Source organism: Plecotus auritus, assembly GCF_963455305.1.
Source record: "Plecotus auritus genome assembly, chromosome: 2".
In the NCBI taxonomy this organism is placed as follows: domain Eukaryota; kingdom Metazoa; phylum Chordata; class Mammalia; order Chiroptera; family Vespertilionidae; genus Plecotus; species Plecotus auritus.
Genome location: NC_137771.1, coordinates 172,447,945 through 172,473,384, shown reverse-complemented (window position 1 = coordinate 172,473,384; position 25,440 = coordinate 172,447,945). Strand labels below are relative to the sequence as shown.

The 25,440-nt window shown below is 41.6% G+C and overlaps 1 protein-coding gene and 1 pseudogene across 2 annotated transcripts in view; one reads left to right on the top strand and one right to left on the bottom strand.

The window, feature by feature from the left end:
* Positions 1-25,440, top strand: part of OSBPL11 (oxysterol binding protein like 11) — a 93,501-nt gene that overhangs the window by 1,269 nt on the left and 66,792 nt on the right. Inside the window, exon 2 of the mRNA XM_080656647.1 lies at positions 24,771-24,839. Coding sequence (XP_080512773.1) covers positions 24,771-24,839 — 69 coding nt within the window. The remainder of the gene's footprint in view (positions 1-24,770; positions 24,840-25,440) is intronic.
* LOC308242411 (high mobility group protein B1-like) lies at positions 23,990-24,575 on the bottom strand (annotated as a pseudogene). The gene has a single exon. The product of its transcript is annotated as a high mobility group protein B1-like (transcript).

Here is a 25,440-nt window from a genome sequence, read left to right as displayed (position 1 = left end):
CAGCTTAACTCAGCTCTCTCCAGAAGCTAGCAAACACTAGGTGCTCAAAAGGTATTTGTTGAGTGATTGGATGAAATTATTGAATCAGAAAGATTCTTGCCCTCCGGGTGTTTGTGACTTAAAGGGGGAGAGGTACATACATGGTTTGAATACAAAGGCAGAGGTGCGTATGCTAGTGCCTCTGATATTCTAAACCAGTTATCCTAGAGTTTCAGTTTGAGTTGACCAGGCTACTTACTAGCGCTCTGTCTTGATGAGAAATTCTACATTTGTTAATTTCCCTTAATACGAATGAAAAACTTAAGGAACGGGAAGAGAGTCCTGGACAAGCAACAGTTTTTTTTTTGTTGTTTGTTTTTTTGATATGTAAAGTATAGAACCTTAAGAATGAATGAAATTAGGACATCCCATGTTATTGGAATCAAAGGGATGAATTCTTTAGGAAAAGGAAAATTTTGCCTGACTAGTCCTTTTTAGCCCTTGTGATGCTAGTAGTTGTGAAACTTTAGATTAAAGCCAAGATTTTGTGAATTATATACATATATCATGAATAATCTTCTATATACATAAAAGCCTAAGCTACCGTTGGACTGGTAGCTATGCCACACACTGACCACCAGGGGGCAGATGCTCCGACCGGTAGGTTAGCTTGCTGCTGGGGTCCGGCTGATCGGGACTGAGCAAGATGGGCTGGACATGCCCTGGAGCCCTCCTGCGGCCCCTCCCTGACCCTGATGGTGCACTGGTGGGGTCCCTCAGCCTGGCCTGTGCCCTCTCAGAATCGGGACTCCTCTAGGGATGTCCGCAGGCCAGGCTGAGGGATTCCACCGGTGCACAAATCCATGCACTGGGCCTCTAGTATCCATATATGTGAACATATATGACTATATTAACATACAGAAAAAAAGTGTAGATTATAACTTTTATTGATAAGTGACTGTATGACAAAAATATATATAGTTACTGTGAGGTGTCTAGGCCCATTTTTGGAATCAACATGATGTATTTTTGTATGTGTCTTAAGACTAACCATATAAAATTAATTACTTGGCAGGGATATTTCTATATGACTTAAGAAAGCAAGAACCATGGCCGGTGTGGCTCAGTTGATTGGAGCATTGTCCTGTACACCAAATGGTTGCAGGTTCAGTTTCCATCAGGGCACATACCTAGGTTTCGGGTTCGATCCCCAGTTGGGGCCTGCAAGTTAGGCAACTGATCATCACATCGATATTTCTCTCCCTCTCTCTTTTTCCCTCCTTCTGCCTCTCCCTCTCTCAGTCCCTCCTTCTTTTTCCCTCTCATCCCTCTCTTTCTAAAAATCAATAAAAAATCCGCAGAAACATATATCCTCAGGTGAGGATTTAAGAAAAAAAAAAAAGAAAGCAAGGTAAGGTAATATTCCATGTAGCTGGAGGTCAATTTTCTGACATCCACAAATCTTTTTTTGAAATCCAGTCTCAATTGAATGGAAAAGTTGAACAAGTTTCTTAGAAGCACTGCGGAGAATTCTCATAAAGTCATGCTGTACTTTCATTCAAAACCCTATTATCTCTTATTTAGGGTATTATTTAATAGTTATATAATTTTCAAACTAGAATCCATTGGAATCACAAATGGAAAAGGTTATCATGGGAAATGTAACAGAGGAAATGGCAATTGACAATGTAGAACAGTCAAAGAAGATTTGAAAAATTAACATGCAGGCTCAGCTATCTTACTTCCTAGTACAATAATCATGGTCACAATGACTTTAAGTCATCCAGTAAAGCACACCCTGTTTAAGAAGGTAGAGAACTGTATGATACAGTGGTGAACAGTTTCAAAGAAAATAGCAGTCGAACCCAGGACCCTTCAGTGTGTTGGCCAATGCTCTATTCACTGAGCCAAACCAGCTAGGGCTCTTTTCACTTTTTAAAAAAAATTTAAATTCTTTATTGTGTAAAATATTACGTATGTCTCCTTTTTCCCCCATTGGCCATTCCCACCCCCCAGCACATGCCCTCACCCCCTACTGTCTGTGTTCATGGGTTATGCTTATATGCATGCATACAAGTCCTTTGGTTGATCTCTTAACCTTCCCTCTGAGGTTGGACCGTCTGTTTGATGCTTCTGTATCTCTGGATCTAATTTTGTTCATCAGTTTATGTTGTTCGTTATATTCCACAAATGAGTGAGATCATGTGATATTTATCTTTCTCCGACTGGCTTACTTCGCTTAGCATAATGCTCTCCAGGTTCTTTTTTTTTTTTTTAAATCAATAATCACTTCATTATTTTTTTTTTACTATACTTACTTTTAAATCTTTATTGTTAAAGGTATTATATATGTCCCCTTTTCCCCTCATTGACCTCTCCCACTCTGCCCTTGCCACTTTTTTTAAAAAAATATATTTTATTGATTTTTTACAGAGAGGAAGGGAGAGGGATAGAGAGTTAGAAACATCGATGAGAGAGAGACATCGATCAGCCGCCTCCTGCACACCTCCTACTGGGGATGTGCCCGCAACCAAAGTACATGCCCTTGTCCGGAATCGAACCTGGGACCCTTCAGTCCGCAGGCCGATGCTCTATCCACTGAGCCAAACCTGTTAGGGCTTGCCACTTTCTTGATGTTACTGTCTGTAGCACAAAAGCTTTTAATTTTTATGAAGCCTAATCCAGTTTTTCTTTTGCTTATACTTGGTGTCATATCTCAGAAATCATTGCCAAGTCCAGGATCACAAAGATTTATGCAAATGTTTTAATTTAAGAGTTATATATTTTAGCACTTACATTTAGATCTCTGATCCATTTTGAGTTAATTTTTCTTTCTTTTTAAAATAGATACCTTTTTAGTAATTTTTTGAAGAGAGGAAGGAAGAGGGAGAGAGAGATAGAAACATAGATTGGCTGCCTCCTTCACGCCCCCTCTAGGGGCTCAAGTCCAAAACCCTGGCATCTGCCCTGACTGGGAATCAAACCAGCAACCTTTTGGAGCATGAGAGGACGCTCAATACACTGAGCCATATTGGCAGGGCTTGAGTTAATTTTTCTTTATGATTAATTTTATTTTTTCTTTTGTGAAATATCTGCTGTTTTTTAATTTTTGTTATTTTTCTTGTTAATATACTTGATGTTATTTTTCAAATTTACATATTAATATTTTAATATCAATATTTCCTTAAAAATATTTTGTTGGATTTTTTTTTTTTCCTGAATAGGTAAAAGAGTGAAATGTTTACCTTACATACTTGTCTTAGCCACTGAGTTTCCTTCCCTGGAAACACTTTTTTTATTGATGTCTTCATTATAGTTCCAGAAAATTTTATATTAAACCTTTATATAATAACTATATAACTGCATAGAATATATTTTAATTTTGTATGGTTAAGTTCTTTGCTAAACTTGATGAAAAGATTTTTCTAGTCTTTGTATTTTCATTTATTACATATTTTCAGGCACAGAGAAAACTTATAAGTCAGAACTCTTACTCTTTGTTCCTTTCACTTCTACTATATGTTATTTTTAAAATACTTTATTTTCATTAGTTTTAAAATGATTTGGTCATTTTACATTTAATTTTTAATCTATCTGGAATTTATTTTAAAACATGTGAGGTAGTGTGTAATCTATTACTGTGCTATGATGTACTCCCAAATTTAGTGTATTGAAAAGCACCATTTTTAAAAATATATATTTTTATTAATTTCAGAGAGGAAGGGAGAGGGAGAGAGAGATAGAAACATCAATGATGGAAGAGAATCATTGATTGGCTGCCTCCTGCAGCCAGCAACCCAGGCATGTGCCCTTGACCGGAATTGAACCTGGGACCTTTCAGTCTGCAGGTCGACTCTTCACTGAGCCAAACCGGCTAGGGAAAAAAAAAAATGCACCATTTTTTTATCTCAGTGTCTGTGGGTCAGGAATCTCAGTGCAGCTTAGCTGGGTTCTCTGGCTTTGGGTCTTTCACAAGGCTACTGTCATCTTGAGGCTCAACTAGGAAGGAGCCACTTCCTGGCTCACTCTTGTGGGTCTTGGCACAATTCAATTATTTTTGCCTTTTGACAAAGACCATAGTTCCTCATGACTGACTGTTGGTGGCCTCCTGTGGTTCCTGACCACATGGGCCACCTCATAGAGCAGTTTACTACTTGGCAGCCTGATTCCTCAGAGAGAGAGGAAGTGAGAAGAAGGCAAGAGAGCACTAGCAAGATGGACGTCATCGTGTTTTGTAACCTAAGCGTGGAAGTGAAGTCACATCACTTTTCACTGTTCATTAGAACCAAGTGATGAGGTTCAGCCCACACAAAGGGTGTAAACACAGCAGGCTGAAATCATTGAGAGCCATGCAAGAAGGTGCCTATTACGGATGTTAATTTGAAGTTACTCAGATTGTCATCTATTGAGACAGATTTGACAACTAGGCAGTTGGAAATTTGTTTCTAAAGTCGGAAGTTTGGGACTGAATTTGATTGTTGGAGAGTAAGAGGAGTATTAGGATATCAGTTGCATTGACCTAGACCAGTGGTCAGCAAACAGCGGCACACGAGCCACATGCGGCTCTTTGGCCCCTTGAGTGTGGCTCTTCCACAAAATACCACGGCCTGGGCGAGTCTATTTTGAAGAAGTGGCGTTAGAAGAAGTTTAAGTTTAAAAAATTTGGCTCTCAAAAGAAATTTCAATCGTTGTACTGTTGATATTTGGCTCTGTTGACTAATGAGTTTGCCGACCACTGGTCTAGGCCATGGTGGTTTTATCATTTACTGGTGTTCTAACTCATGCAGCATGAGCCTCTATCATGTGTGAAGCCCTCTGAAGCCTAAATTAATGTGTACACTTAGAGCAATGAAAGTAGGGACCCAAGGCTTATTTGGGGAAGATCATGAAAAAGAATCAGAAAAGGAAAAAACCTCAGCATGACTTGCAAAATTTATCATGATGATCGTTTTTTAAACCAAAGCTGAGAAGTGAATTTAGTAGGTTAGCCTTAAATTTTTGTCTTTCCAGAGTAATTGATACTCATTATGTGTTAGGGTCGCTGAAGAAGGGCCCCTTTTGGCCTCATGCATTCCTCCTTCGGTGACCCTAACATTGTGATGTGGTCTTTGATCACCATTTAAGAGGAAAGAAAATTTAATTCTGGATTCTTTCTTCCTTTTTCAAAGTAAATGTTCAAAGTTTATAAAATGTGCATGTTTCCATTTTTATATTCTGCATGTCAGCTGTCAGGAAATTTACAGATCTGCAGATCTGCCACTTGTTTGTCAAAGTGGACAGAAAAGAACTACCCAGAGGAGGAACTGAAAAGCAAATTGGGGTACGATGGGCCTGATTTTTCTTATTTAGGCTCTATTTTGGCTAACCACCATTCACAAACAGGCAGATCTTTTTTCTTCATTAGCAGATAGTTATGTGTTTCAGTAAATGGGTAAAAGTCTACAAATGTATAGTATAGAAAGAATCTTTGTGGTCAAATGTTATATCTTCCACTCTAAATACTCTATTACAAGAAAAGGTACTTATTTACAAACTAATGACCCGGTGCACAAAATTTGTGCACATTAAAAGGGAATTAATTAGAGGAAATATTTTAATATTGTTATTTGCCCTTTCTCTATAATAGAACTGTCAGAGATGAAAGAAAATTAGTAAAATGTATATGAAAATCTTCCTCCTGTCGGAGTCGGGGGCGTGCCACGGGAACCAGAGTAATGTCCTCGCCTAACCACGTGCAACTCGAAATCGTGCGAGACCCAGACCCGGCCGGCCCCACCCCCATTGGGCTAGATCAGCCGTGGGCAAACTACGGCCCGCGGGCCGGATCCGGCCCATTCGGCTGTTCTATCCGGCTCGCAGAGCCGAAAGAGCGGAGGGTTCTCTTGCTCTCCCCTCCGCTCCTTTACTTTGAATTTATATTAGTTCGCACAAACACTCCATCCATGCTTTTGTTCTGGCCCTCCGGTCCAGTTTAAGAACCCATTGTGGCCCTCGAGTCAAAAAGTTTGCCCACTCCTGGGGTAGATCCAGACCCTCCACCCCTGTCAAGTCCCCACTGGGTGGGGGGGTGCGGCCTCAGGTCCCCTGTCAAGCCCTGCTGGGCTGGGGGCACGGCCTGAGGTCCCCCGGCCCAGTGTTGGGGTAAGGGGTGTGGCCTGAGGTCCCCTGTCAAGCCCCAGCAGACGGGGGGGCGCAGCCTCAGGTCCCCTGCCCCGGTCCAGTGCCACGCAGTCTCAGGTCCCTGCTGATTGCTTATTAAGGCTCATTACGGGAACTCGGCCTCCACTATGGGTGCAGCCATCTTGTGTTACGGGATCCCCCCCTCTGCTGTGGGCGCAGCCATCTTGTGTTATGAAATCCCTGCCTGCGCTGTTGGCGCAGCCATCTTGTTATGGCATGATGGTCAATTTGCACATTCCCTCTTTATTAGCTAGGATAAGAAAGGAGATCTCCTAAATATAACCTAATGTTTACTGTCTTCTAGTTCTTACCACTTTTTTTGAGGATGATTTAAAGAAAGTCATAAATATTTGCTTTTTTCTCGGTAGGGGTTAAAGAAAAGTTGAATCTATTTTTCTGTACCCTAATTTTTGTTTTCTTTATCTGCAATCTGCTATAGATGCTAGTAAAAACAAGAGAAGGACTACTTGTAGACATATAACTGAAAACTATGAAACATTGTTCCAAAAATCTAGTGAGAGTATACCAAGCCTTGAGGAACAAGATTTGGTCTATTATGATATTCTTTAATTTCTTAATATCTATATATTTTTGCTTTACAGGTCTCAATACAGTCCATTTGAGTTAATATTTTCCATAGAAGTTATACTGTATCAGAACTATACAAACAGGTTAATGTTAGACTATGCAAATTAGTCTTTTTAGTCCTTTTCAAATAAATCACATAGTTTAGGTCCCAGAGAAAATTGTTCATCAAATAAACTTGTGGGAAATTAGGTCTTTTTATTTATTTTTATTTATTTATTTTTATTAAAATGTTTTTATTGATTTTCAAAGAGGGAGAGAGGGAGAGGAGAGAGTTAGAAACATCAATTATGAGAATCATTGATTGGCTGCCTCCTGCACGCCCCACACTGGGGATCGAGTCCTCAACCCAGGCATGTGCCCTGACTGGGAATCAAGCCATGATCTCCTGGTTCATAGGTCGACACTCAACCATTGAGCCATGCTTTTTTTTTTTTTTTTTTTTTTTTTTTTTTTTAAATATATTTTATTGATATTTTACAGAGAGGAGGGGAGAGGGATAGAGAGTCAGAAACATCGATGAGAGAGATACATCGATCAGCTGCCTCCTGCACACCTCCCACTGGGGATGTGCCCGCAACCAAGGTACATGCCCTTGACCGGAATCGAACCCGGGACCTTTCAGTCCGCAGGCCGATGCTCTATCCACTGAGCCAAACCGGTTTTGGCGAGCCATGCTTTTTAAACTCTTGTTTTTGCTTCTGAAAACAGTGGAAAATATTCTTATTTTTAAAAATATCTTTTATTGATTTCCGAGTGAGGAAAGGAGAGGGAGAGAGGGATAAAAGCATCAATGATGAGAGAGAATCATTGATCGGCTGTCTCCTGCACACCCCACACTGGGGATCGAGCCCACAACCCAGGCACATGCCCTGACTAGAAATTGGGAATTCACACCCAACTTCCTGGTTCATGGGTCGATGCCCAACCACAGCCACACTGGCCAGGCTGGAAAATATTCTTGATGTAAATCATACTACCTTGAAGAGAGGGAACATTTTTGTCCCCTTTGTTCGAGGGAACATCTTCCCTAGATAAGAAATGTCCCCTGTACTGATTTTGCTTAATAAAATGATTTGTGTCCATACTTATTCAGATTAAACTTAAAATAGCCTGATTAAATAGTTACATTATTGCTTTGGCATTACCATTTCTGGGTTTTAGGACAATTTATAGAGCAATTTAGTGTGAAAGAAGGGATTTTCCTTTTGGTTTATTAGGTGCAACAAAGTATGATTTCCCAGTTGGTGTCTCCCTGAACTTGAATTTTGGCTGGTTTACTTCCATTGCTATTCTTGAGGTTGGCTAGAAGGTCCCCAGAGGGGATAAACTGAAGTCTGTGGTTGCTACTGGCTGTAGCTGGAAACCCTAGTCTGAGGGATAGAAGGGAGAGAAAACCAGAGGGGACAAGAGGGAAAACAAGGAAAGAAAAAGGACATAGCAAAGAGGTAGAAGGAGGAAGGGAGGAAGGAAGGGAAGGGAATGGAATGAAATGAGAATGTGATCTGCAAATTCAGGGGAGTCAGATTTGGTGAGAAACCCAACTGTGTTCTGAGAGGGAAAGAAAGAGACGAGTTTATAAAGACAGAAAAGGGGCAGGCGCTTTCAAAGGGATTACATAAATTACTCTGAAAGAGCTGTGATTGGTGCTGGCAAGCACACTTCCACTATGCTATATACATGATTAATTGCTCATGTCTGTTGCTAAGTGAAAATTTATTTTTTAATAGAAAGTTCAATACTGCAGAGCCAGTTTCAGGAACTGTATCCAGTTGCCATTTGGTTTAACCCAGTTTAAATTATTTCACACGAGCAGGGTGAGTTAGCTCAGTTTCCCAGAGGCCTCCAGGCTCTATTTTAGATTGTTCTCTTGACAATAGCAATTTCATTTGTGGGTTTTATTTCACATTTTCTCATTTTGATCAAGGTCTTTCCTTAGAAGACATCAGTGGTCAACCATTAGTAACTAGAGTTGGTCCATCTTTAAAAAGCTACGTTGATCCTTCATCACTGGAAGGCTCATACCGGTTTGTCACATCCCACGTAGAAGGGAAAGTAAACTCCTGAGTGTACAGTAAGAGAGCTTATGGCCACATTTGACCAATAAAGCTTGTTGGGAGCAGAGCTAAGTCACATAGTCTTTGAATCAGAAGTTCCTTGGTAGAAGTGGTCTTAGTCAGATTTACTCATTTTAACATCTTCAGACATTGGGCTACCATTCCTTAACAGTGAATCAGGTCTCCTTTCAGTAGTGCAGGTTCATACATTACTTGATTTCATGTCATGGGGCTGACGATAATAATTTCAAAAGGAGACAGTCTGGCCGAAACCGGTTTGGCTCAGTGGATAGAGCGTCAGCCTGCGGACTGAAGGGTCCCAGGTTCGATTCCGGTCAAGGGCATGTACCTTGGTTGCAGGCACATCCCCAGTGGGGAGTGTGCAGGAGGCAGCTGATCGATGTTTCTCTCTCATCGATGTTTCTAGCTCTCTATCCCTCTCCCTTCCTCTCTGTAAAATATCAATAAAAAAAAAATATAAAAAAAAAAAAAAAAAGGAGACAGTCTGTTTTGGGTGAAGGGAATAGATCTTAGGTTGAGCTTTAGGCCAAGGCAGATTAAAAGACTATGGGTTTTGCCAATTGAGTTTGATGTTGTTAATCCTCACCCGAGGATATTTTTTCCATTTATTTTTTATTTTATTTTATTTTTTTAGAAATAGTGGAAGGGAGTGGGGAGAGACAGAGAGAAACATCTATGTGAGAGAGACACATCGATTGGTTGCCTCCCTGCATTCGCCCAGACCAGGGCTGGGGATTGAGCCTGCAACTGAGGTATGAGGTGTTACGTGCTCTTGACCAGAATTGAACCTCGACCCTTCAATCTGAGGGCCGATGCTCTAACCACTGAGCAACTGGCTAGGGCTTTGCCAATTGAGTTTTGATTACCTGGTTAGTCCGTTCTACAAGACCAGAGGACTGGGAATGATAAACACAATGGAAATGTTAAATCAGCCAGATCTTACAAACAGATTATGTAAATAGTCCTGTGAAGTGGAGCTCTATGGGATTCCCCAAGTTGGAAAGCTCTTTTCTAAGAGCATTTTACTTACTGCTGAGGCTGTGGCTCTGCCACAAGGGAATGCTTCCACCCAAATAGTTATCCTTGAGAAGGGGGCAACTAAGTAAGTCCATTTGTCAGACCTCAAAGAATCCCAAAGGCAAGGTGAAATGCCCCATATAGGTATGAATGAGTTTTCCAGGGTTGTGCTTGGGACAGCATTAATAGTATACCAGGGAAGCTATCTTTGGAGGTGGCTTTCATTGTTTTCCCCATAAAACCATTTTGTAAGTGTTGGAATGAGTTAAGTCATGTACATATTGTAATATGTGATGTTGTATGCAATCAGAGAGGAATGGTCAGACATTTTTGACCTACTGATATGTTTCTTTTGGGGTCAAATTTATAGCCTTGTTCTAACCATTTCTTTCTATATTTTGTTAAACAGCTAACTCCTGTGCTTCCATATGTTGTTTTTTTTTAATGTTTTTATTGATTTCAGAGAGGGGGAAGGGAAAGATAGAAACATCAATGATGAGAAAGAATCATTGATTGGCTGCCTTCTGTACAACTCCCACCAGGGATGGAGCCCGAAACTTGGGCAGGTGCCTTGACCAGGAATCGAACTGTGACCTACTGGTTCATGGATCGATGCTCAACCACGGAGCCACACTGGCCGGCCATAATGTTTTTTTTAAATCTCCAGTTATTTCAACTGGTAGCATAGGTACTTCTGTTAGGGGCTGAGATTGTTTTAATGCTGTTAATTCAGCAGCAGCAGCCAAATGATTACCTCCACTTTCATTAGTGTTTGCCATTAAATGTCCAGGGATTTTTATGATTGCTGAAGATGTAGGTAATTGGATAGCCTCTAAGAGTTCTAAAACATAACTATTTTATCTTTTGTCCAGAAGAAGTCAGAAATCCTCTCGTTTCCAGAGCATACTGAAGTCATGGGCAACAGCAAAGACATACCTGCTGTCAGTATAAATGTTAGCCATCTTTGGCCAAATTGCAAGTTCAAATTAATGTATGGAACAAAAGTTGCCTGAGGCACTGGGCACTGGACTGGCTTCAGTGGTTTTATTTAGAGAGATGATTGCATAGCTTGCTTGATAGTGGCCTATTTCATCCTTTAGGTAAGAACTGTCAGTAAACCAAACTAATTCCGCATTTTCAAGAGATGTTTTCTGTAAATCAATTCAAGGAGCTAGTAGTCAGTCTTCTTAATGTCAGGCAGTCATGAGGGCTTTCATCAGAGGAGGAGAGTATCAGGGTTCAGAGTATTACAGGGAGCAGTAGTCACAGTAGATGAAGACAATAAAAGAATTTCATAGCATGCTAGCAGATAGGCTCCATGAGGCACATAAAGAGTTAGTGGAGAGCCTATGATTACCTTTTCTACATGTTGAATTGGCAGTGGCTACAAGTAGCTCTCATATAGAGTAGGAGACCTTTGGCTACCAGATCTAATTGTTGGCTACAGCATCCAGTGGGTCCATGTTGGTTTCCATGTCATTGGGCCAAAACACCTAATGCATTTCCTTCTCTTTCATAGATGAAAAAGAAAAAGGGCAATTGATAATTAGATGTCTTTCTCTATGAGCCCAGGGATTAGCTAATAGAGGTCAGAGAACCCTGGCTCATGTTTGGATATGAGCAGAAATACTCTGGCAAACACAATAATGGGGTCCTCTTTGGCACTAGGGAAATCTTTAATACTGGCATGGAGCTCAGTTTTAGTCCATGGGCTTATAAGAAATAAGGGGTTGTCATCCTGGGCCAGACCCATCCTATGGTTTTACTTTAAATGGGGCAGTAAGAGCAGAGGGATTTAATAGAGCCTCGGGTTAAGCGGGAGGAGGACCAGTTAGCAGCAAAGAGCAGAAGGTGTAGATAATGAGACTCTTGGTGTAAAGTTCCATAAACTCGCTTCTACTCAGACCAGAAACATGCCAGTAGGATGGTTTTGAGCTATCTTCGAACATTTACAAGTTTTTTTTCCAAACTTAATAAGCCTCTGAGACAAATCAGTTTGCTTTGGTTAATATATAATTTGTGTCTTGGAGGGAAACAATTTTTGAATCACTTATGTGTTTGGAGGCTTCAGAATGCCAATTAAAATATGCTTCCCATTCAGGTTGCTTTTTAAAAAAAATATATTTTTATTGATTTCAGAGAGGAAGGAAGAGGGAGAGAGAGATAGAAACATCCATGATGAGAGAGAATCATGGTGGATTGGCTGCTTCCTGCAAATCCCCCAATGGGGATCGAGCCCATAACCCGGGCATGTGCCCTTGACCAGAATCGAACCTGGGACCTTTCAGTTCGCAGGCTGACGCTCTATCCACTGAGCCAAACCGGCTAGGACCAGGTTGCTTAGTTTTATAGTCTTTTTCCAATTGACTGTGCAGAGAGAGAAAGAGAAGAGAGACTGATTGGCTGCCTTCTGCATACCCCCTACTGGGGATGGAGCCTGCAACCTTGGTATGTGTTCTGACCTGGAATTGAACTGGTGACCTCCTATTGCATGTGACAACACAGTCAACTGAGCCATACTGGCTGGGCAGCACTGAACATTCTTTGTTTTTTGTTTTTTTAAATATATTTTTATTGATTTTAGAGAGGAAGGGAGAGGGAGAGAGAGAAAAAAACATCACTGAAGAGGGAGACTCATTGATAGGCTGCCTCCTGCATACCCCACACTGGGGATTGAGACCACAACCTGGGTACATGCCCCACATGTCCTGACCGATAATTGAACCGTGACCTCCTGGTTCATAGGTCAATGCTCAGCCACTGAGCCATGCCAGCTGGACTCATCACTGATGTTTCTATCTCTCTCTCCCTCTCCTTTCCTCTTTGAAATAAATAAAAAATATTTTAAGAAGCATACAAAAAAACCCAAAAAAATAAATCTATGTGTCCAACCCAAACCATGTGTGGGAACCCTGTTCAGAGTACACTAGATGTTCAAGGCCAATCTGACTGTGGGAATCCTAATCAGTGTGTTCAAGGCTAATTTATTATATGCAGGTGCAAAAGCAAGGACGCAGCAAGCTATACACTGCACAGGCGTACCTTTCTGTAGCTCAAATACTGATGTCATTATTTGACATAAAGTCTTTTTTGTTTGAGTTTGTTTGAGCTTATCCTATACTAGAGGCTCAATGCATGAAATTCATACAAGGGGCTCAGCCCTCACAGCCATGGCGACTTGCCTTGGCCCTTGCAGCCCTGGCTTTGTCAGGAAAGTCGTTCGGCTGTCCAGTCTAATTAGCATATTACGCTTTTATTATAGATAATAAAACCCTAATATGCAAATAGACCGAACCGTGGAATGACCGGTTGCTATGACACGCACTGACCACCGGGGTCAGACACTCAATGTAGGAGCTGCCCCCTGGTGGTCAGTGCACTACCACAGGGGGAGCGCTGCTCAGCCAGAAGCTGGGCTCCACAGCTCACAAGCACAACGGTGGTGATAGGAGCCTCTCCTGCCTCCATGGCAGCGCTATGGACCCCTCGGGATGTCCGCTGCCGATGTGGGGAGCGGGCCTAAGCCGGCAGGTGGACATCCCCCGAGGGGTCCTGGACTGCGAGAGGGTGCAGACCGGGCTAAGGGAACCCTCCACCCCATAGTGCACGAATGCCATGCACCGGGCCTCTAGTAAGTTATAAGTTACCACTGACCAGCCAGTTACCAATGGGGCTGCATTATGGGGAGTATGTATTACTGACTAGCTAGTGCAGTGGTCGGCAAACTGCGGCTTGTGAGCCACATGCGGCTCTTTGGCCCCTTGAACTTTTAGCAAAGGCCAGCTTAGGAGTACCCTAATTAAGTTAATAACAATGTACCTACCTATATAGTTTAAGTTTAAAATATTTGGCTCTCAAAAGAAATTTCAATCGTTGTACTGTTGATATTTGGCTCTGTTGACTAATGAGTTTGCCGACCACTGAGCTAGTGCGTGGCTACTTGGTCAAGCTACTTTGTTAGCAATGGCTCCTGTGTTTGCTACTATATTAGCAAGGGCTGCTTTGTGTTGCTACTGTGTTGGTAAGGACTGCTTTGTGGACTGCCTTATTAGTAATGGCTATTTGGACTATAATAAAGACTCTCTTATATGCCTACTAGAGGCCTAATGCACAAAATTTGTGCAAGGGGCTCGGCCCTCGCAGCCATGGCGGCTTGCCTCGGCCCTTGCAGCCATGGCGGCTTGCCTTGGCCCTCACAGCCCTGGCTTCGTCCGGAAGGTTGTTCGGCTGTCCGGTCTAATTAGCATATTACGCTTTTGTTATTATAGATGACTTCTTATGTCTTCTTTCCAATACCCAGTGTCCAAGGAGGTCCAATCTCTGGCAGAGGGACTCGGACCTAAGAGTTGGCATAGTGGAGCAGTATTCAAGGAGTGAGTACTCCAACAATTGGCGCAGCGAGCAGGGTCAAGGAGAAACTTACTCGAACAATTGGCGCAGTGAGCAGGTCAAGGAGAAACTTACTGCAACAATAGACACAGCGAGCAGGGTTCAGGAGTATGTGCAGACTCAGGAGCGAGTGCTCCCGATACCATGCTACCTTATTATTGGGTAGCATGTATGTCCCACAGGTCCCTTAAATTCAGCAAAAGTTGGAACAAATCCAAAACTTCCTCTGTGATCCCAATTTCTCTGAAGCATTACTATCTACACAGTGTTCCATCTGAAAATCTGGACGTTGCCTTTGTTCCTTCTCTCACCCTTATTCTTGCTTTTGTTCTCTTTCTCACTTTACATCTAATCAATCAAGAGCAATAACTTCAACCTCAATCACTATTTAATCTTGTCTTTTCTTAGTGAACCTTGTATGGTCAACAAAATTCCTTTCATTTGTATGACAGCTAAAAACATAGTAGGAGCCCTTCTCATTGTCTTTTTCTTCAGGAGACATAGTTCTTTAGATTATGGATTGGGGGTGGAGAATTATCTTTTTAAAACATTTTCTCATTCTTTTCAGTGGAAAAGTAATGCCGGGGTGATATCCAGCATCTAGAAGGGTTCAGGAATCTGGAGAAAGGCTGCGTGTAAATTAATAAAGAGACTAGAAATATAATATAAATTTGTAATCCATGGGGAAGCCAGAGGAAGCTTAGCTGTAGTAGCCAAGTTCTGAGTCTCCAGACCCAGGGCTCTTTTTATTCCCACATTTTGCCCTATAGCAAAGCAGATATACATATCAAAGGTTAAGATTTGGTATACAGTAGGCATTGTCAGGTTGGGGGAAAAGCCCTCGGCTGTTCAGCTATTTGGCCAGCAGGAGGCAATAACATGTAGATTGAAATGCCCTCAGCTGTCTGGTAACAGGAAATAATATATGCAGATCTTCAGGTTTGGGGAAATGCTTTCGGCTATTCCAGTAGGCAATAACATGTATTCAGCCCTGCTGAATATAGAAACCCATCAACCTTTTGAGGACTTCTTGCATTTATTATGACATGCTGGAATTAGCCTCCAGCAGAAAAGATTTTCAGAGTGCTTTGCATTTAAAAGGTACTGGGTAATTGTGTTGAACTGAAATGAAAGGATTCAAAGCTGTTCAAAAATAGGGTAAAGGTGAGTGAGTGTGTGTGTGTGTGTGTGTGTGTGTGTGTGTAATGGAGTACTACAGAGCCATAAAAAAGAATGAAATCTTGTCATTTGTGACAAAATGGATGGTGCCTTGAGGGTATAATGCTAAGGGAAATAAGAGAGAAGGAGAAAGGCAAATACCATATGATTTCACTCATATATGGAATCTAAAAAACAAAAACAAGCTCTTAGATAAAGAGAATAGATTGGTGGTTATCAGAGGGGAAGGGGGTTGGAGGATATGTGACGGGGGTTAAGGGGGTCAATTGTACAGTGATAGATGGTAACTAGACTTTTGGGGTTATCATTTTGTGGTATATACCGATTCAAATTATAATGTGGTATACCTGAGACTTACTTTAAAGCTATGTATCTTCATTAAGTCTGATAAAGAAGGGGAAACTATGAAATAAATGTGTTATAGCAGTGGAGATTTAGGAATTGAAGCAATAATTGTTAATGCTTATAGAAGGAGATGAGCATCAGACTAAATATAATAATGCCACTTGGCATAATTCAGTTAATCAACTATTTTTCTAGATTGTCAGCTTCTAGAGCTAATCACAATTGAATGTTAACAAATTTAAAAGATTAGAATATACACAATTTGTTGAGTGGCAGAGTTGATGAAGGACTGATGAAGAAATTAACCTTTTCATGACTTATTTTTTAGTGTATTAGTCTTTTGGACCATCATCTTTTACTTCATAGAACACAAAATAGGAGTATGATATAATCAGATATGGGATGTATTTCCACTTTTAACAACTGGACTTAATTCATACTAACAGGTATATTTAAAATATAAAAATTAGCACATTTTAAATGGGAGCAAAGCTTGACGGTTAAAGGTATTCTATGATAATTCAATTATAAAGAAGTAGAGCCCTAACTGGTTTGGCTCAGTGGATAGAGCATCAGCCTGCGGACTGAAGGGTCCCAGGTTCGATTCCGGTCAAGGGCATGTACCTTGGTTGCGGGCACATCCCCAGTAGGGGGTGTACAGGAGGCAGCTGATCGTTGTTTCTCTCTCATCGATGTTTCTAACTCTCTCTCCCTCTCCCTTCCTCTCCGTAAAAAATCAATAAAATATATTTAAAAAAAAAAGAAGAAGAAGAAGAAGAAGAAGTAGAGCCCTAACCAGTTTGGCTCAGTGGCTAGAGCCTTGGCCTGCGGACTGAAAGGTCCCAGGTTCAATTCCGGTCAAGGGCATGTACCTTGGTTGTGGGCACATCCCCAGTAGGGGGTGTGCAGAAGGCAGCTGATCGTTGTTTCTCTCTCATTGATGTTTCTAACTCTCTCTCCCTCTCCCTTCCTCTGTAAAAAATCAATAAAATATATTAAAAAAAAAAAAAGAAGTAGAGAGAAGAAAGGAAAAGAGTGAACAAAAGATATAAGCCTACAAAGCTCTTTATTCTGGCCACCAGATGGCACAGTCGTTCCACATCAGCTGGTTGCACTGAGTACAGAAGGGGAAGGATGAGAGAGGAGGGACTGCATAACCTGCTATTTTTAAAGAACAGGATGTTCTTAAGTTGGTTCTTTGTAACCTCAGATATCGACTGTTTTATATAGTAAAAGCAGGCCAGCAGTTTATAATCGCATGTTCAAATCTCTAATTCTTTTGAGGCTGGCTTTAAGTTACTGTCAAAGTATATTGTCTCAATAATTTTTGTGAGAAAGTTAACTCTTTTTTAGATATAACCATCAACAAGATATTCATAACATTAAAAACTGAACATACAACGTTACTATACTGAGAAATATGAAGATATACTTTGATTTTTTTTTAATCCTCACCCGAGGATATGATTTTATTGATTTTAGAGAGAGAGGAAGGTAGAGAGGAGGAGAGAGAGAGAGAGAGAGAGAGAGAGAGAGAGAGAGAGAGAGAGAGAGAGAGAGAGAGAGGGAGAGGAAAACATCGATGTGAGAAAGAAACATTTATCGGTTGCCTCCTGTGCACCCTGACTGGGGATGGAACCTGCAACCTAGGTATGTGCTCTGGCCAGGAATCAAACCCTCGACCTTTTGGTGTACAGGACAATGCTCCAACCAAGTGAGCCACCCACCCGGGCTACTTTGATTTTATTTAGTGAATGATGCTACTGAAATTGTACTTTTAAAAAGTTATTGGTAGCTGTTAAATAACTTAGATATGAGGAATACCTTTAGTAATATGAGAAACTGAACAAAGGTAAAGGAGATGAGGCATTATCTTTGATTGCTTTCAGATGCAAATTTTGTTTTTCTCAGTTGTAGATGGTATACTTTGAATTGTTTTTTCTTCGTCTTCTTTTTTCTGGTTATACTTTGAAGTTTTAAGAAACATTTTCTCCACATTACACATGTGCATTTGAAGAATACATATAGTCCTAGAACCAGAGAAATTGGACCATAATTGAGTTGTATTGTTTTTATTACACACTAATAGCTATGTAATGAGGCTTGGTGTAGAGATTTACAGAGCCTAAATAAATAAATAATATTCAGGTTATGGAGCTATAGGACAGAGTGGACAAAGAATACATTTTTAAATTGAGGTATAATTGACATATTACATTATAGTATTTTTGGGTGCACAACATAATGATTTGATGTTTGTATATACAGTATTGTGAAATGATCACCACAATAAGTACAGTTAACATCCATCACTACATAGTTACACATTTTTTTTCTTTGATGAGAACTTTTAAGGTCTATTTTTGGTAACTTTTAAATATACAATACAGTATTATTAACTATAGTCACCATGCTGTATCTTACATCCCCAGGACTTAATTATTTTATAACTGGAAGTTTGTATCTTTTACCCACCTATCCCCTAACCCACAACCCCCTCTGGCAATCACCAATCTCTTTTGTTTGTTTGTTTCAATTTATATATATACTAGAGGCCCGGTGCATGAAATTCATGCACGGGGGGGGGGGGGGGGCGGGGTGGGGGGGGGATATCCCTCAGCCCAGCCTGCACCATCTCTAATCTGGGACCCCTTGAGGGATGTTCAACTTCCCGTTTACAGGGATCAGGCCATGAGGATGTGGCCAGCCTGAGTGAGGGGCTGAGGGCTGTTTGCAAGCTGGTCACACCCCCTTCAGGGTGGGGGTCCCCACTGGGGTGCCTGACCAGCCTGGGTGAGGGCTGATGGCTGTTTGCAGGCTGGCCAAGCTCTCCAGCAGGGACCCTCACCCCATGGGGGTGTGGCCAGCCTGGGTAAGGGGCTTTTTTTCTTTTTCGTTTTTTTTCAGTGCCTCCTTGAGCCAAGGCCAGGGCCGGCTGGAAGCAGGTATCTGGGATTTATTTATCTTCTATAATTGAAACTGTGTAGCCTTGAGTGTAGGCCAGGGCCGTCCAGGGCGAGAAGGAAGCTTGGCTTCCTCCATCGCTGGGGGAAATCCAAGCCTCCTGCTTGCTCCAGCTCCGTGGTGGCCGCCATCTTAGTTGGGTTAATTTGCATACTCACTCCTGATTGGCTGGTGGGTGTAGCGGAGTGATGGTTAATTTGCATGTTTCTCTTTTATTAGTGTAGATATGTATATACATACACACACACACACATACACACACATATATATATTTTTTAAATTCATTTCAGAGAGGAGGGAGAGGGAGAGAGAGTTAGAAACATCAATGATGAGAATCATTGATTGGCTGTGTCCTGCACACCCCCCCCATGGGGAATCGAGCCCACAATAATACGGAATTGAACTGTGATCTCCTGGTTCATAGGTTGATGATCAACCACTGAGCCATGTGGGCCAGACATCAATCTCTTCTTTGTATTGGAGTTCTTCTCTCATTCTCACTTCTCTTCCTCCTCCTCATCCTCCTCTTTCCACATATAAGTGAAGGAATGTTTTGAGGACAAGAACAGTTGAGGGACTCTGAGCTTTGTATTAAATATCTAAAACAGGAAGGGAAATTATTTTTGGGGCAGGGTCCAGGGGCATTGGAATTCCTGGGGCCCCAAAGAACTGTTTAAGCCTGAAGACTGGGAAAGATGTGAGAGCCAGCAATTTAAGTATCTCTGTTTTTCAAGTACTGGTGGAACTGAAAGAATTAACTTTGCTGTGACCTGGGACTGTGAGTAGAGGAACTCTAGTAAAAACCCAAGGGGCTGTTTTTTGTTTGTTTGTTGTTTTGTTTTGTTTTGTTTTTAATATATTTTACTGATATTTCACAGAAAGGAAGGGAGAGGGATAGAAAGCTAGAAACATCGATGAGAGAGAAACATCGATCAGCTGCCTCCTGCACACCTCCCACTGAGGATGTGCCCGCAGCCAAGGTACATGCCCTTGACCGGAATCGAACCCGGGACCTTTCAGTCCGCAGGCCGACGCTCTATCCATTGAGCCAAACCGGTTTCGGCGTTGTTTGTTTGTTTTAACAGAGTGTAGCTTTTTTTTTTTTTTTTTTTTTTTTTTTTTTTTTTTTTTTAAATATATTTTATTGATTTTTACAGAGAGGAAGGGAGAGGGATAGAGAGTTAGAAACATCGATGAGAGAGAAACATCGATCAGCTGCCTCCTGCACACCCCCTACTGGGGATGTGCCCGCAACCAAGGTACATGCCCTTGACCAGAATCGAACCTGGAACCCTTCAGTCCGCAGGCCGACACTCTATCCACTGAGCCAAACCGGTTAGGGCAGAGTGTAGCTTTTTATTGAATGTGTTACAAAAGAGGTTTGGTCAAAAAGACCAAAGCCCATGTCATCATCAGACTCCTCAGATTCTTTTTTCTTTGCTTCCACTTTCTACTCCTCAGCTGGGACAGCAGTTTTAACATGTCGTAATACATATATAATTATCAGAATATCAGGCTGGCATTTTAGAAGTAGACAAACTTTTATCTTCTTGAGATTAGTGACCTTAGGAAACCAAAAGGACCTGAGCCATTTTATTTAACATTAATAAACTAGAGGCCCAATTCACAAAGATTCATGCAAGAATGGGCCTTCCTTCCCCGGGCTGCTGGCACCGCCTTTGCTCTGGCCAGAGCCACCTTTCCGCCTTCCCATGCTGCCCAGAGGCCCAGAGCGGCTGGGGTGGTGTGGAACGCCTGCATCCTGCCCTGCCCCCGGCCACTTAGTGCCTGTGTATGCAAATTAACCCACCATCTTTGTTGGATTAATTTGCATACCCACTCCTGATTGGCTGGTGGACATCGCAAAGGTACGGTCAATTTGCATCTTACTCTTTTATTAGTGTAGACTAGAGGCCTGGTGCACAAAATTCATGCATGGGGGTTGTGTCCCTCAGCCCAGCCTGCACTCTCTCCAATCTGGGACCCCTCCAGTAGGATCGGGCCTAAATGGGCAGTCAGACATCTCTCTCACAATCCAGGACTCCTGGCTCCCAACTGCTCACCTGCCTGCCTTCCTGATTGCCCCTAACCGCTTCTCCCTGCCAGCCTGATCACCCCCTAACCACTCCCCTGCCAGCCTGATTGATGCCTAACTGCTCCCCTGCCAGCCCGATTGCCCCTAACTGCCCTCCCCTGCAAGCCTGGTCACCCCTAACTGCCCTCCCCTGCCGGCTTGGTTGCCCCCAACTGCCCTCCCCTGCAGGCCTGGTTCCCCCCAACTCCCCTCCCCTGCCAACCCAGTTACCCCTAACTGCCCTCCCCTGCCAGCCTCATCACCCCTAACTGCTCTCCCCTGCTGGTCTGGTTCCCCCACAACTGCCCTTCCCTGCAGGCCTGAGTTCCCCCAAACTGCCCTCCCCTGCAGGCCTGGTTCCCCCCAACTGCTCTCCCCTGCAGGCCTGATTCCCCCCCAACTGCCCTTCCCTGCAGGCCCAGTCTCCCCCAACTTCCCCTGCTGGCCTGGTCACCCCTAACTGCCCTCCCCTGCAGGCTTGATCACCCCCAACTGCCCTCCCCTGCTGGCCTGATCACCCACAACTGCCCTCCCTTGCAGACCTGGTCCTTCTCAACTGCCCTCCCCTGCTGGCCTGATTGCCCACAACTGCCCTCCCTTGCAGACCTGGTCCCTCCCAACTAACTGCCCTCCTCTGCTGGCCATCTTGTGTCCACATGTGGTCAGCCATCTTTGACTACATGGGGGCAGCCATCTGTGTGTTGGAGTGATAGTCAATTTGCATATTACTCTTTTATTAGATAGGATAGAGGCCTGGTGCACGGGTGGGGGCTGGCTGGTTTGCCTTAAAGGGTGTCCCGGATCAGGTGGGGGTTCCCTTGGGTCGTGGGGCGGCCTTGGCGAGGGGCCTGTGGTGGTTTGCAGGCCGGCCACGCCCCCCCCCCCCCCCCCCAGCGACCCAAGCATAGGCCAGGGCTGGCTGGAAGCAGTTATCTGGGATTTATTTATCTTCTATAATTGAAACTTTGTAGCCTTGAGTGGAGGCCAGGGCGGACGGGAAGCTTGGCTTCCTACATCGCTGGGGGCAACCCAAGCCTCCTGCTTGCTCCAGCTCCATGGCCGCTGCTATCTTGGTTGAGTTAATTTTCATACTCGCTCCTGATTGGCTGGTGGGCGTGGCTGGTGGGCGTAGCAGAGGTACAGTCAATTTGCATGTTTCTCTTTTATTAGATAGGATAGTGTCTTGCTAGCCTTACAGTGAAAGAAAGATACAGAAAAAAAAAACACGCACATATTTAATCATGGGATCAATTCTCTTTTCAGATTTGATCTTTATTTTCAAGCACTTTAAGGAAATGAGATGAGCAAGGCACCCCACGTTGAGTTTATTCCTGAAGCACCCCCTTACTCGCTCTCCAGTAATAGCTGCTAGAATCTTACAGTCAGTTTGGTTATTTTGTTTACCTGAGAATGTCCTTATCTTCAACCCTTTTCATCTGTCATTCAGATCAATCTAAATCTTTTTGGGACTTTATTCTATTGGTTGTGTCAACTCTCCCTTGTTCTTTTGCCTTTGATGTTTTAAAGGTGGCTGATTGCCTGGCACTTTCAATTTTCTGGATGCTGGTTAGCTGAAATTTTACTAAATATGCTGTATGACTCAGGGATAGTAGAGAAAATAAATGTTTAATATCCATTGCATTTTATAGTGTAAAGTTAAAACTTTAGAGTAGGTACCTTTAATGTAATTTATAAAATAAAAAATGAAGCCCATATATAAAAAGGATATGTCAATGTATTTTCCTAAGTAGAAGGAAACTTAAAATGTTAGAAAAGAAATATCAGTGAGATATTGTATTTTCTATGAACCAATAAAGCAGAACTTACCTGCAATAAATGAAAAAAGAGGGCAGAAAGTAAAGAAATTCAGTTGTAGTAAGGCTAATGATACAGGTCCCAAATAAAAATCTTTCCAGTGGCAAGATTTGTAGTGAGCACTTTGCCTCATGCCTGTTTAGGGTGAGGGAGTGGGAATTAGCTGTCACTCCCTTATAAAAAACAGGATCTTCATTGTGGGAGACCAAGCAATCAGAGGCAGTATGGATTGGCCTCTTGTGTGTCTTATCAGATTGAGGAAGCACTATTGATACAGAGACCTTTTTTAGTTTATTCTAGAACCATAAGACTAGATTTTTTTTCTTCAGCCTGAATTGTTATAAAATATTTTTATATTTACAGTATATCTGTTTATACTTACATAGTTTTATATTTATATAATGGTTTTATATTTGAAATATTACAATATATAATAATTTATGTTGGATTATACTTGTTTTGAAGAAATCTGGTAAAATAAAGTCCCAACTATATGAAATTTGGGGGTTTAAATACCTCTATTCGTTAACTTATAAATTTTATTTTTGAAGAAAGTTTGAGACATTTGTAGAACATATATGTCTATAGCTATTTTTTTAATAAAAAATTGTATTTACTTAGAAGCATTTAGAATGTCAACAAAATAGTTGCAACTTTTTTTTTCAATTACAGAGTGGTATTCAGTTAACAGAACAACAATGATTTCGTATAAGCTGCATTAGAGACAACTGAAGATGGAAAAAATACCATCCCCATAGATAACTAATTTGTGCTGTGCACCAACAAGAACCTGCTTTAAATTTCCATGCCAATTTACAACCCCATACTGACCAGGCAAGGTTAGTGGCTATTGAAAATACCACCAGGACAGGGCTAGCTACAGATACATTCAGTAGTGTGTTAACTATACAAAAAAAGACACTGTACAGTTTGAAAACAAATCTTACACAGCCTTACATTTCAATTTTTTTCTTTAAAAGGATTGAGTTGTATGTCTTTACTATACATGTCCTTTTAAAATATGCCTTTCTTTTCCCTCCCCCATTTTTAATCTAAGGTTTTATGTGTGTGTGTGTGGTTTTTTTCTCCTTGAAAGTACCAATGTGAAAGAAGGCAAAAAAGTTTAGACATTTTTTAGTAAGGAATCTGTGAATATGTGTTGGTTGTACTAGATACATAATTTTGTCTCTATTTATCAATTGTAAGATGTAATTTGTACTTTGACCAAGTATACAAAAACTTTCAAGATGTCTAATGTTAGTGACTTGAAATAAAGAAACTCAATCCCCCCCTAAATAAATAAAATAAAATAAAAGGAGTGAGTTGTGTATAGTGGGGTTAATTGCTTTATAGACAAGAAAAAAAAAACTGCTCTAGAACCAACTTATTCATCACCTTCATCTTCCTCCTCCTCATCTTCTTCCTCTTCTTTCTTTCTTCTTGCTTTTTTCAGCCTTAACAACTCCCTGTTTGGCAGCATCAGGCTTTCCTTTAGCTCAGTATGCAGCAATCTCCTTTTCATATTTCTCCTTCAGCTTCACAGCTTTCCTTTCCCCATGCCTGTCACCTGCAGCAGTGTTATTCCACATCTCTCCCAGCTTCTTTGCAGCATCACCAATAGATAGGCCAGGATGCTCTCCTTTGATTTTGGGGCGATACTCAGAACTAAACAAGAAAAAGGCTGAAGGAGGCCTCTTAGGTGCATTGAGATCCTTGAACTTTTTTGTTTCCCCGTTAGGAGGAATATAAGTTTTCATTTCTCTCTCATAACGGGCCTTGTCCACCTTTGCCATGTCTTCAAATTTTCCTTTCTCCTTAGCAGACATGGCCTTCCACCTCTCTGAGCACTTCTTAGAAAACTCTGAGAAGTTGACTGAAGCATCTGGGTGCTTCTTCTTGTGTTCCTCCTGGCAGGTTTGCACAAAGAAAGCATACGATAACATTTTGCCTCTCAGCTTCTTAGGATCTCCTTTGCCTGTGTTTAATTACTTTTCCTCAGCGAGCACACAGACACCCAGTGCCTGGCCGGCTTGCACTTCCCCCGGCGCAGTCTCTATGGAGCTTAATGTACTGCAATCCTATAGCTATTTTTAAAACTATACAGTTAACTTCCTGATATTTCTTGTAGTTTTCACTGACTTTGGCACTCTGATTTTTTGAAACAGTGATCACATGGAAAATGTATGCGGCTACTTAATGAAGTACACCAACCTTGTCACTGGGTGGCAGTACAGGTAAGTGTGGTTATTCTATGACACATTCTAAGAGACCAGAATTAGGGATGGTAATTTTATTCTGCTATTACTAAAGTATAAACATGTCTGGGAAACCTTTTAGGGAAGGGTTTATCATGTTTTCTAAAAGTCTGATGGCTTTCTTTTTTTTAGAGTGTGGAGGAGTTGACATCTTCCGAATGACAGCCTCCAAATGCCTCAGAAGTTACTATTATCTTAGAATTAGAATCACTTGTTTACTATTACCTTAGGATTAGAATCATTTGTTAATATTCCATTGACTGTATATACCACATTTTATTACTTATCTATCAATGGACTTGTGGGTTGCTTTTATCTTTTGGCTATTGTAAATAATGCCGCTATGAATATTGCTAAACAAATATTTGAGTCCTGGATTTCACTTCTTTTGTGTATATATCCAGAAATAGAATTGCTGGATCATATGCTAATTCTATATTTAACTTTTTGGGGAATCTCCATACCATTTTCTCTAGTGGCTACACCATTTTACATTTCTACCAGCAATGCACAAGGGTTCCAGTTTCTCTGCATCCTCACCAACACTTATATACTTATTTTCTTTCTTTTTTTTTAATAG